The sequence below is a fragment of the Perca fluviatilis genome, chromosome 13, assembly GCF_010015445.1.
Source record: "Perca fluviatilis chromosome 13, GENO_Pfluv_1.0, whole genome shotgun sequence".
Taxonomy (NCBI): domain Eukaryota; kingdom Metazoa; phylum Chordata; class Actinopteri; order Perciformes; family Percidae; genus Perca; species Perca fluviatilis.
The window spans coordinates 5,909,026-5,922,695 of record NC_053124.1 but is presented as its reverse complement, the minus strand read 5'-3'; the positions used below and the strand labels follow the sequence as shown (position 1 = coordinate 5,922,695).

Genomic DNA, 13,670 nt, shown 5'->3' with positions numbered 1-13,670 from the left:
GTTTGTGTTTGTGTGTCTGTGTGTGCGTGTGTGTGTGTGTGCATGCATGTGTGTGTGCGTGTTTGTGTGTGTATGTGTGTGTGTGTGTGTGTGCATGCATGTGTGTGTGCGTGTTTGTGTGTGTATGTGTGTGTGTGTGCGTGTTTGTGTGTGTGTGTGTGTGTCCACAGTGGACAGGTTGAGTGAGCTCCTGCTGGGTTCCAGCGTGGACATCCCTCTCCCATGGCAGCACAACCACATGGAGGTGGTAGAAACCAGTGAGTCATACACACGGAACACTTCTACACCACACACTCATCTTATTATCATGAGCCAAATAACACCTTTGCACTCAGAAAATGACAACTGATGGAATATTATAATTGTAAATAGCTAGCCCAGAAAGTGCAGTTTCTAGCCTCAGGCCACTTCACATTTCATTGATCATCAAGTTTATATTTAGGTTTAATAAATATAAAAACATAACTCCCTGTCCTCTCAAATTGCCAGGCATTCATTATAATAACTGTGTGGATATGGACCTGGAGTGATAGTGAGTGACTGCTGTGCTTGTCTCTGCTGCTCAGGTGATCAGGATCTGTCGCTCAATGGAGCACAGGATTTCTTTGCAGCAAAGGTGAGCTGCAAAAAAATGATACATACCATGACACATATCATACACAACAAAACAATTATTCATCTCAAATCATCTTAAAGTGACCAAGTGGTAGTCATAAACGTGATGCATGCATCTTCCTTCCACTGGCATGGAAGTCCATCAAAATTTTGAGTTATAGGACTGTAATAATTTTATACCATACAGCAGTTAATATAATTAGTATATAAATAAATGTTAATAAATGCTACCATTACATTTAATAATAAGGGTAAAAAAATTTATGCCCCACATATTTTTTTTGTGGTGTGTTAAGTTTACATGGATCTGTAAAATTTTGTGTAAAAGCTTGTTACCTTGTTTGAAGCCATTCTAGCGTGGTATAGAAAGCCTGCAGGAAGACTCAGCTCAATTTGTGCCAGTTCTCATTAATATTCAACGAGCTAAGCTGCTTGACTCTGATTGGCTAACAGCTAGCCAATGAGAGCCTGGCTATCAGCATCCTTTACCCAGCGCAACTGGGCAAGCTCATGAATAGTAATGAGCTCAGGCAACACCACGTCAGACTGACCAGCTTTTGTAATTGGCCTGATTTCTCCACTTATTTCTACTCAGTGGCTAGAGCTGACAGAGGAGGTAGCAGTTCAGTTTCACATTCACAACATAACACAAACACATATGGACCTAACATATTTCAAAAAATACAAGGAAAAACGGTTTTGTGTGGCAGGGCACCTTTAAGAATTAAAGGAGTGGATTGGCAAAATGATACTGCATCACTACAGTGACACAAAATACAGTATACTGCAGACACATTTTTATAGTTGCTTTATTCATGACAACATGAGGCACTTAAACTGTAATGCCTGAGAACAATGCTCACCCAAATAGGATATTTATGAATTTTAGTTTTTACTAACTTCTAAGTGTCTGAACACCAGAAAATGTCTTGACAATTTATTTATTTTTGAGGGCTCACAATGATGATTGCCGCATATGCCACCGTTAATCATATCTTATTTATCATAGTTAAAGATGGACCAGGTCAGCACTTTATCAGAAGGGTCACAAACATGATGAGGTAATGAAGAAGTAATGTTTAGTTAATCATGATTACAACACTACTATTCAGTTTCTTTAGCCTGTCACTTTAACTACTGATTTACATATGAAGACATGAACATCATTCATAAATCATAAATCATGATGATTCATATACCTTAATTGATGCATTAATTGATGTATTGTTCCTGCATTAAGTCATGCATGAGATACTATTAATCCTTGTACGTTACTGATAGTTCATGAAGCACTACAAAAATGAATTCATGCTTTTTTATGCATGAATTCATGATAATTCATGTATCATGATTATAAAGTGTTACTGAAATTGTAAAAGTAAATGCCCAGCGCAGGGTGGTTAGGACTGTAGTAGACGTCTCCATGCGCCTACTACTGTACTACAGTACTACAGTAGTACAGTACTACCTCCATGTCTGGAAGGTTCTGACGCTATGCAATAATCCTGATGTAGCTCAGCCCGTACATGTACATGGTCACGTACTTAGGAGCTGCAGCTGAAAGTATAAGATAGATAATGGACACAAGGACACAAAAACAAAAGCGCACACAGACACACGAGCACACATGCACATTCTTCCAGGGAAATGAGAGTAAATTTTTCATAGAATTCCCAGAAAACAATAGGATCCCAATTACCAATTTTCTTTCAGGCTCTCCACTTTAATACCGAAATGTTAGTGCATCATGGTGCTGCTTTTATTGAGGATGAAAGGGCAAATATCACATAGCACAGTCACATCATTTCAGTTTACTGTAACTCATGTACCAATGTACTATTACAATAGTAGCTAATTATTGTATTTTGTTCAAAAGTAACATCAGTGTAACGTCAAACACTCCTCTGTTTTGATTGTGGAATATGTGTTTCCCTTCTAAAGGTTAGCATGAGGAGTCCCGCAGTATGTGGTTAAAGGTTTCACAAAGTGTGTGTGTGTGTGTGTGTGTGTGTGTGTGTGTGTGTGTGTGTGTGTGTGTGTGTGTGTGTGTGTGTGTGTGTGTTTGACAGAAGATCTATCAGAGGCTGGTGAATCTCAGTGTTTATCTCCATGCACTTCAGGTGAGTAGGTTTCGCTCCATCTTTAACCCGCTAGACTCATAACAGTATATAGCAAACCACGTGTTATGCTACACACAGTGTAGTATGTAATTATTGAATGATTCATGTTGTTTGCAGACTATATTAAGTGTAACCACACTCAAGAAATATTGAGTCTTTTTAGAAGTAAACCTCCATGTATCATTTACATATTATAACTTTTACAGACAAATACAAAGTCTTCACAAGCACAACACAAACATTGTTAAAAAATAAGACCCATTAACAGTAAAATGGGCAAGCAGAAGAAATACAATACCAATGTAAATACAAATCTAAAACTTAAAAAAAAAATAAAAAAAAAAAATAAAATAAAAATATATATATATATATATAATATATAACAGGCCAAAAGTTTGGACACACCTTCTCATTCAAAGTGTTTCCTTTATTTTTGTATTTAATTGTAGTTCTCACTGAAGGCATCAAACTATGAATGACACATATGGTTATATAAAAAGTGTGATAATGATGTCTATTGTCCCTTTTGCTTTTTATTAACAAGGGAAAAAATTCCACTAATTAACCCTGACAAGACACACCTGTGAAGTGAAAACCATTTCAGGTGACTACCTCATGAAGCTCATTGAGAGAACACCAAGGGTTTGCAGAGTTATCAAAAAAAGCAATGGGTGGCTACTTTGAGGAATCTAAAATATAAGACATGTTTTCAGTTATTTCACACTATTTTATTTTTGTTAAGTACATAATTCCATATGTGTTCATTCATAGTTTTGATGCCTTCAGTGAGAATCTACAATGTAAATAGTCATGAAAATAAAGAAACACATTGAATGAGAAGGTGTGTCCAAACTTTTGGCCTGTACTGTATATATATATACAAACATGAGACAGAGGCAAGTTTAAACAGGTGAGTCTTCAGTTGCTTTGTAAAAGCATCAACAGAGACCACAGGTCGTAATTCATAGTTTTCAGTCATGTGACTGTCCCGGAGACTGGAGGGCAAAACCCACTCGGAATTCCATTGAGCTGCCGCACAAGCCTGTCAAGTTTTCCTCTTTTACAACTCACAAGTGTTTAGATCACCTTTCAAACGAGAAAAAACAAAGTTATACATACAAACTCCAAGTCTTGCAGTCTGTACCGTCACCTTTAGTTTTTAGTTGAGCATGTGGGACAGCCAGTAATCCCTGTTCAGAGGACCTGAGTGTACATAGATGATGAGACATACACAGGTGCCTGACCATGCAAGGCCATATATGTCAGAACATGAACTTTAAAAGTAATCCGGAATTTGAAGATTAAGACCTACTTTATTGATCCCACAAGGAGAACAAAATGTTTTACTCTGTTAGTTATTACACACAGGCCAAACATACACACACATGCCCAGGACCTATACTGTACATGCACTGACATGTCAGAGTGAGAGGTGCCCATGACAGGCAAGAGGTTCCCAAGCCAAGTCCCTACTGACTGAGCTACTGCCACCCCCAACAACCCTTGGATAACCCTGAGTTTATTCTTGGTTAATCATGTTCAGTCAGTAGATAACTGTATGTATGTATAATAGTTTGTGTATTATACAAACTATTATAAAGTGATGGTTCGGAGTAATTTCACCATAGGGTCTTTTGCACCATGACCTCAAGCCAAACACCCCCCCAGAAGCTTTTTTCACCTGGGTCGAACATTGGGAGAGTTAGCGTTATCAGCTGAATAGCTTAGTGCAGGCGCTAATAGATCCAACTGTGTATTTCGTAAGTTACCCCACTAATAATGCCCAAAATGATACCAAACTTCTACAGTAGTACAAATAGGTTATGTACTCATAAAACGATGGATTGGACAACACCAAAATGAGATACAACAAAAATATTTATTAATTGAACTTATTTTTTTAAAAGTAAGTGCTGTAGTACAAATAGCAAGAGAGAAGTTATAATTGAGGTAAGTTTGGAGACACTACCTTATTTAATCATTAAATTAATAAATATTTTTGTTGTATCTCTTTTCGGTGTTGTAATTTGTAGACGTCCCTAAGCACTCGTCTTACTGATGGTAGCAGCAGAGAGCAGAAGCCAGCAGGCAAGTGTTATTTAAATAAACTCCTGGTGTACTTACAAACTTTCCAATCCATCGTTTTATGAGTACATAACCTATTTGTACTACTGTAGAAGTTTGGTATCATTTTGGGCATTATTAGTGGGGTAACTTACGAAATACACAGTTGGATCCATTAGCGCCTGCACTAAGCTATTCAGCTGATAACGCTAACTCTCCCAATGTTCGATCCAGGTGAAAAAAGCTTCTGGGGGGTTGTTTGGCTCGAGGTCATGGTGCAAAGGACCCTAGGGTGAAATTACTCCCGAACCATCACTAGTGTAACTTTCCAACAGGTATACCTCTGTTTCAGCCTGTATATCCATTTTCAGCCTGTACAATTTTTGAAACTGGATACTCCTGCAGGGTGCTGTCATCAAACAAGACTCCATTTTGGAGCTGCTACTGCAGCCACAGGATACCGTGGCACCAACTGCAGGAGGAGTATGGCGTCCTTTCTGGAGAGATGGTGGAAATCGGGAGGCCAATCCAGGGTCGACCATCGGGGAGCTGGCTCTTTTGCAGAGACAACACAGCCTGTTGCAGGAGGAGCTGCTGAGGCTGCGGGATGCCGAGAGCCGGTTCAAGGACAGTGAGAGAGCCCGGGCAAAGCTAGAAAAGCATGTCCGACACATGAAGGTCTGCAGCGGGAACACGCCTGCCTCCCAGCAGCTAGGGGAGCAGGACTCTAAAGTAAGGATTGTATTGCAATTCCATCAAGTTAGGGAACTCACAAAAGACATATTTTAAAACAAAAGATCAGGGGCTTGGATAAAAATCAGGTTTACTGCTGATCAGAACACTGCTTCAGGGTGGAGGGAGAGACAGAGTCTGGTCCAGCTGCGGGGATCTGTCACTTGAAAAGCCTGTTAACGTCCCTCTTCAGGGTGGAAAGAGTCGTCACTGTGGTGGCGGGTAGCCTAACTTTTAGTCCCTAGTATCAGTCAAGTTCCAAAAACACTGGAAACCTATACATCCCAAAATGCGAATCTGTACCATCTTTTTACTAGACACACCCTGCCTGGTAAGAATCAACATATTTCAAACTCCACACCCCCAGTTTGTGTGTAGGTTTTCTGTAAAGATTTGTAGTCTCAATCCCAAACTGAGAGAACCCCCTGATGGTGTCATAATGATGTCATCATGCCTGTTATTCTGTCAGACAAATTCCTCTAGAATCATACAACACCTTATACAACCATGAGGAGTAAACTGATTTTGATGTGTCAAAGAGTGCTTTGTGTTCACTGGGTATTTACAATTCCTCTTTTCTTGCTGTTGTAACCTGCATCTCTGCAGCCAGGAAAGGAGGTCTCAGCCGGAGCTGACACCCTGTGGGCCAGCCAGCAACCAGCCCACCAATCAGATGGCCTTCAGGACGGCAGTGATGTGGAGGTAGACATGACGTCAGATGATGATGATGGGTCAGCATCTGAAAGCTCCAAAGGTCAGAGACATAACGCACAATGACTGTGAATGTTACATGCCATACTATTTCTACTTGAGTAAAAGTAATCTTGCTACAGAAATTTGTCCTTGAATAAAAGTGAAAAGTAGGTAAGTTAAAATACACTCTGAGTAACATATACACTGAGTAAACTCCACACTGTTACATTTTGAGAGAACTGATGAACTAAAGTATTTCAAAATAAAGTGCATGTCAATGTTTACACATTACAAAAACCAACAATACAACCTTCTATAGATGGATGCTGGACGCATTGGATGTCCGTTTCCTTCCTCTTTCTTTGTGTTGGCGTTCTAATCTCCGGTGGATTTCTGAGGACTATGGTTAACTGCTCCTCAGATCTCTGCAGGGTAAATCCAGACAGCTAGCTAGACTATCTGTCCAATCTGAGTTTTCTCTCTTTTTCAGATCTTCAAGATATTCCGGAGGAGATCTGATCCTCGGCATGTTTCACAGTGCTACTGAGCCTACACCTATAGCCATGGGCGTTTTATGAGGGTCTCACACACTTTTTTAAAATGATTAGTCCCACCCAAAAAAAAAAAAAAAAAAAAAAACTTTTTTGTCTCTAATGCATCAAGAGCATCGATCTTTCCACTCGCACTCTAATCTAGGCGTCGTTATCAAATCCATTCTGCTTGCTAATTGAGAGAATGCTCAAATCAGTGAAACTCCATTTCACGTTTCCACTGCTACCTTGCACCCAGATTAACACACATACATGCGAGCGACAGCGCGCCACAGTTTAAGAGACAGAGGGGCAGAGAAGGTGGAAGGTGGAATACTGCACACGATTTTTCTGTAAGTTATTATAACTCACTTTTTGACTAGTGCCCGTGGACAGTCCTAAGTACAGGTGGGAATGCACCCAGGACGCATTAAAGACGCATTGAGATCCCATCACTCAGACTCTAGGCCACGTGTGAGAACTAGAATGCGTCCGGGGCCACATTAAGGACCGCTGACTCAGCTGTGAGCCAATCTACGTACGTACTCATTCAAAGTATTTCTCATGTTACAGAAACCACTGAGAGTGAGTTGTGTTTTGGATGCTATTATCAGAATGTTGGGGATGTGTGGCTGTTTTTGTTCCTCTGCTGCCTGCTCTCATATCCCCGGCTGTCTGGAGCTCTGTGCAGTGCGGCTGTCTAGAAAAGGCAACCATTAAAAATAACCCTATTTTAAGCTTCATAAAAATTTCCCAAATTCACCTATATGTAGGACATAACAACAGACACTCCATTCTTACATTGTCTCCTTCTGCCGATTATCCTTGAAATGAATGCCGTTGATCCAGACTAGCAGGAACGGTAACACGTTATAATAGTTCTAATATAGAAACTTATGTCGACAGACAGACAGACAGACTGTGCTTTTCCATTAGTCATCGCACGCTTGTAATGTGAGAGAAACAACTGACATTTACAAACACACACACACACACACACACACACACACACACACACACACACACACACACACAAAACCAGCCTATAGGACCAACACATTCTCATTCCCAGAGCGTCAAAAAGTCTCCTTTAGCATCATATTTAAATGCGGGGTTTTTTTTGTTGTTGTTTTTTGACGCTCTGGGTCGGGACGTATATTTCACCCGGGACAAGAACAGGACATGAACCCCGGTCTCCTGGGTGAAAGTCCTACGTCATCGTACAGCACCACGGTGCTCTGCTCACTGCGTCCCATACGGACGCTAAAGGAGACACTATCTGAAGCTGAGAGACGGACAGACATACATTCAGACAGACAGACAGATAGACAGATAGACAGACAAACAGACACACAGACAGAAAGACAGACAGACAGACAGACACACAGACAGACAGACATACAAACAGACACACACACACACAGACACACAGACAGACAGAAAGACAGACAGACAGACAAACAGACACAGACACACAGACAGACAGACAGACAGACATACAGACACACAGACAGAAAGACAGACAGACAGACGCTAAAGGGGGATTTGTGCGTCGGATCTGACGCTGAGAGCCAATGCAAGGGGGCCGACCGCAAGAGCAGCATTAACACTCTGGCACCTAACAATAAGCACCCAGACATTATAAACATTCATTCACTACAGAACTATCTCACCTATTCTCCAGCCCCCGCACATATCACAGACAGAACCAGAACTAAATACAACCCATAAACCAACTATACAGGCCTGTGTCATTTATACACATAAAATGATAATGTATCCAATAAACTGAAACATGAAATGAAGGATTAAGCAGACACAAAACACTAACCCTAACCCCTGACCCTAACCCTGATATTGGGAACAGGCCGAGTGACAGTGTGACCTGGGGCCGAGCACTTCCTTCTGGGGGTAAATACCAGATGTAATCTACCCATCATTCTTCTCATGCCAGTATAGCCAGAGAAAAGTACCAAACCACCTGTTAAAGGCACCACAATACAGGAAGTGACATCTGCTCTGTTAGAACCTTTCCGCCCATGGCTATGGTTGATTCTGATATGAAGTGATTGACTCCGATGTGCATGTCTATCTTTTCTGCCGGCCTTAATATTTATTGGCTGCTTTGCTTCTGAGTAGATAACCTTTAACAGCAAGCTGTTTTATTTCTATGTTATGCTTTGGATTGATGAATTCATTCCATCAGGGGTGTGGAAGACTGATGGATATGCTAATATGTAACTCTATTACAGTAAATCTTTTAAAATTATCATTAGGACTGACGGTAAGATCATACTGGTTTTTTTTTCATTTTTATGTTAAAAAATAACTGAAATTAAATGAATGTAAAACAAGTCAGGGTGATTATTTCCTCCCAAAATATCAGGGAATGACAAATAACAATACCGTAATCATAATACGGAAATTACATTTTTTTAAATAGGATTTGCACCTTTGTAGTTTAAATATTGGTGTCATTCAATCCCGTTTGACAGACAAAGTAGTAGTGTAGTCCTTTACTGTAAATGGGGGTTGGACAGCATGAAGCAGCACTTTAAGCCATCCTTCTCCTCTTTAAAATTCATAAAAACAAAACCAAAAAATAATTTCTATTCTATAAAAAATCTATTCAATAAAACAACCTGTACTAAGATACCAGAAACATACATAACAAGCACAATATACTGCAATAAATCCTGCTCCTACAATGCTTATCATCAGCAGCGCTTAAAAGGACAAGGTGAAACTACTAAAAACTACTACTACTACTACTACTACTACAGAAATGAGTTGTAATTGCTGCTTGAAAAAAGGACTTATGTGGGCGTTTTTTCAGGAGAGGGCCGTGTCGCAGAACTACATCCCGAACAGAGTTCTGGGAAATCTTAAGCATCGTATAGGGACTTTAAAGTTTTGGTAAAGAATCAGTAGTCAGTTTGGTTGTTTTGCATGTTTTCAAACCTACCCTCTCCTTTTTCTTTTACTTCTTTAATAGAAACAAGCTATAAGCTTTACTGTGTTTTTATTATATTTAACTCTTTTTATGGTATGTTAGGACTGGCTGATTGCAGTCTGTACCACCAAGAAGGTTGTAACAAACATACACTCGTCTGCCAAATGAATGTCATATTATCTTCAGGATATAGCATGAATGTGAACTTTCAACATCCTCATATTAGAGTGTTTTAACTGTATGCATTCTTTTCTGCTAAACATATTTTAGGCTACAATCTCAGTGACATATTGACATATCTCTGCCTAAAATGGCAAGATTAGTAAAAACTTTGATGGCAAATATTGTTCAAAGGCAACATAGTTATGAGATGTATATGGTATTATATATTCAGCAGATGCTGTGTTTGTCAGTGCAGCGTAAGGCCGAACATAAACAGGGACTCAACTTATTTTTAAAAACACTTTTTTGTCATTCATGTGAATTGTATTACTACATAAAATAATAAAACATGTAATACAAAACTTATTTGTGTTGGTGTGAAAATTCAAAGTATGTATTCCTAGTTGAAGTCAAGTGAAAGAGGCCAATGGATGAATGAATGAATGAATGAATAAATGGATGAATGACTGATGATTATGCCATTGGTACAGTTATGTTAATTGACTGCATTTAGGAATGACTGACACATACAAATATGTGGCTATGCACCTCACAGCCACTCTGTCTAATCAATGTGCACACATTTACAATATTTTAATACACAACCAGCATGGTGGTGAAGTGGTTAGCACTGTGGCTTCACTGGCAGCATGGCTTTCCTCCTGCAGCCTAAAGACCTGCACGTTTGGTTCACTGGAGACTCCAGATTGTCCGTGATGAATGGTTGTGTGTCTATATGTGACAGACTGTATATATTTGACAGACTGCATATATGTGACAGACTGTATATATGTAACATACTGTATATATGTGACAGACTGTATATATTTAACAGACTGCACATATGTGACAGACTATATATATGTGACATCCTGTATGTATGTGACAGACTGTATATATGTGACATACAAGATGTGACAGACTGTATATATGTGACATACTGTATGTATATGACAGACTGTATATATGTGACATACTGTATGTATGTGACATACTGTATGTGACAGACTGTATATGTGTGGCAGACTGTCTATATATATTCTATATTCTAGCCCGCTGCAGCCGCTGGCAAGCCGTTGGGTCCTGCCATTGTTTGTAATATGATCGTGTATGGATATGTTATGGAAATTAAATTTGCTGTCCTGCTGTGAATGAAATGAGATGTCCATCTCTATGTCTTTGATTCTATGTGTTTGGTTCTATGTGTTTGATTCTATATCTTTGATTCTTTGGGTTTGATTCTATGTCTTTGACTCAACTTATTTTTAAAAACACCTGTTTGTCATTCATGTGAATTGTATTACTACATAAAATAATAAAACATGTAATACAAAACTTATTTGTGTTGGTGTGAAAATTCAAAGTATGTATTTCCTAGTTGAAGACAAGTGAAAGAGGCCAATGGATGAATGAATAAATGGATGAATGAATGAATGACTGATGGCTATGCCATTGGTACAGTTATGTTAATTTAGAAATGACTGACAAATACAAATATGTGGCTATGCACCTCACAGCCACTCTGTCTAATCAATGTGCACAAATTTACAATATTTTAATACACAACCATAAGAGCAGCATGGTGGTGAAGTTAGCACTGTGACTTCACTGGCAGCATGGCTTTCCTCCCGCAGACCTGCACGTTTGGTTCACTGGAGAGTCCAGATTGTCCGTGATGAATGGTTGTGTGTCTTTTATGTGACAGACTGTATATATGTGGATGGATAGACAATCCGAATTACATTATTATGCCAACAGAGTAATTTAAATAAAAAATATGGATGGGGTAAATTTTCCAGGAACTTCCAGGAAGGACCTGAGCCATGTGACCTCTCTTTAACAAAGAGCTAGACAGACGACCCAAAGGTCCAGAACAGCATTCACACTGAGGGGCGGCTAATCCCCCACAGGCAAAGATCCAGATCCTAGTCATCTGGAACACTATTCCTCTCTTATTCCCATTATTACAATATTCTGAATTTGATACAGGTCATGTAAACCATATTCTGTTCAGCAGTTTGCGACAGTTTACGACCAGTTTACAGATTATTGTCTTTTTTTAATTAAGGGCAAAAACCAGTATAAAATGTGCACATAAACTTAGTTATTGACAGCCAAGGGAAAGAGGGAGGACCCAGGTAGTGAAAAAAGAAGGGGGTAGAGAACATCAGCAATGTCTCATGGCTCATGGTTTCTGGAAAGAGACATTGCTGTTGAGTTTTTCAAATATAGTTTTTGTCGCTGTGAGCACCACAAACCGAGGGCCATCTAGTTCCATTTGATTAGAGAGAAGGCAGACATCTCCAAAACTGAGCAACTCACACCAAAACCATCCAGACTGTGTATTTGTAATTTGGGGGTGAACTGTCCCTTTAAGGTTTATTCTTTTTTTTTTAAACACATTGATTTTGTACTGAAATGACTGAATGAAACGTTAAACATGAAGAATAACAAGAATATTAAAAAAATCTTTCACAGCAATACATTTCAACATTCTCATAACTGAGTGTTTCTTTCTTCACTCCTGTTTTTTTGATACATTTTTCTTTTTATATGTTTACTGTATGTCTCTTGAATTAAAATATGTCATGAATGAAAATCTCCAAACACTGCAGACTGTGAAACAATGCAGATTTCCTGATGGGAGCGCAAAAGCAACTATCTCCATAGTTGTTGAAACATTATTCAGAATGAAGCCCTTTGCGAAGATGAACTGTTTCAAATTGAACTTTCTAACAATGAAAGTAAAACAACTCGCAGAACGATACTTAGGGTTAATGCTCGACTCGAGCCCTGTCCCTGTATAAAGTATATGAGCAACGTAAGGACACACGGGCCACTCCCTGTAATAGAAAAGGTCAGCGTCCAACACACTATCATACAGAAGCACAGAGGAGAAACTGATCGCAACCTTTCCATCGGAGTGTTAGTTCGATGGCAAATAAATGTGTTTTCCAGAGTTCAGCTAGTCGCTCCCAAACACGCTATCAAACTTCACGAGTAATTCGGTTCCTTCTTCTCTGCGTTCATGTCTGCCTATTTGTGTGCACAGCTAGTCTCTTATTCTAATCCTCTGGACAATGTCAGCCAAAAGATGTTTATTAATAACTAACTGGGGCCTAGAGAGGGGGGATAACTGACATAGTCACCCCGTCGCTCCGGTACTCTGTCCATCCCCAGGAGAAATCCAATTATAGGCATTACAGGCCAGGTGATGGAATAGAGTTACAGGACAGGCATTCCTCCCTGGTGTCAGTTTGTATTGTGTTTGTTCTATCTCACAACCACTCACCCACATCACCAAGACTTTTTATATTAATATACGCTCAAGAGACTCTTTAAACTTAAAGGAGCTGTGTAAAAAAAGTGTGGTTTTAGTCATCCATTTAAGCCTATTTCTTTCAGACACAGCCTGTTGCCTCGAAGTCATTGGCAATGTCCAGTGAACAGAAATCTCAATCATTCAAGGTCACTCCTAAAAAGTGAAGAGGAATGACGAAGAATGCCTTCTGCTGTGAAATATATGAAATGACTACATCCGTCTGTGATTACAAGCTGAAAAACACGGAAAAAAACTGAGCAGAACATCCTTCAAAACTGGACCCAAATCTGCACTAATGAATGTGTTTGGGCGAGCAATGGCTCAACGGACTGTGTGGAACTGGACTCCCCTTTTATCGTCTTTCATCTTACTGTTTTTGTGCTGTTTGGTTCAGTCATCTTAACGTGAACACATGATGTAAACAGCTTTTTTTTTGTTTATATTTGTTTCTGTATTTATTATTTATTTCACATTACTGT

The 13,670-nt window shown here is 39.4% G+C and overlaps 1 protein-coding gene across 4 annotated transcripts in view; it reads left to right on the top strand.

Annotated features, from left to right (window-relative positions):
• The window catches only part of arhgef1a (Rho guanine nucleotide exchange factor (GEF) 1a), a 45,605-nt gene extending 38,764 nt beyond the window's left edge, over positions 1–6,841 (top strand). For 2 of the 4 annotated variants that reach the window (XM_039820723.1, XM_039820722.1), the window contains exons 17-22: positions 171–257; positions 567–616; positions 2,685–2,735; positions 5,205–5,531; positions 6,138–6,285; positions 6,715–6,841. In XM_039820723.1, the coding sequence (XP_039676657.1) occupies positions 171–257; positions 567–616; positions 2,685–2,735; positions 5,205–5,531; positions 6,138–6,285; positions 6,715–6,743 (692 nt within the window). In that variant the 3' untranslated portion in view covers positions 6,744–6,841. Of the gene's footprint in view, positions 1–170; positions 258–566; positions 617–2,556; positions 2,644–2,684; positions 2,736–5,204; positions 5,532–6,137; positions 6,286–6,714 lie in introns of those variants that run through there. The other 2 variants (XM_039820725.1, XM_039820726.1) reach the window with 2 other exon arrangements.
• Positions 6,842–13,670: the final 6,829 nt, after the last annotated feature.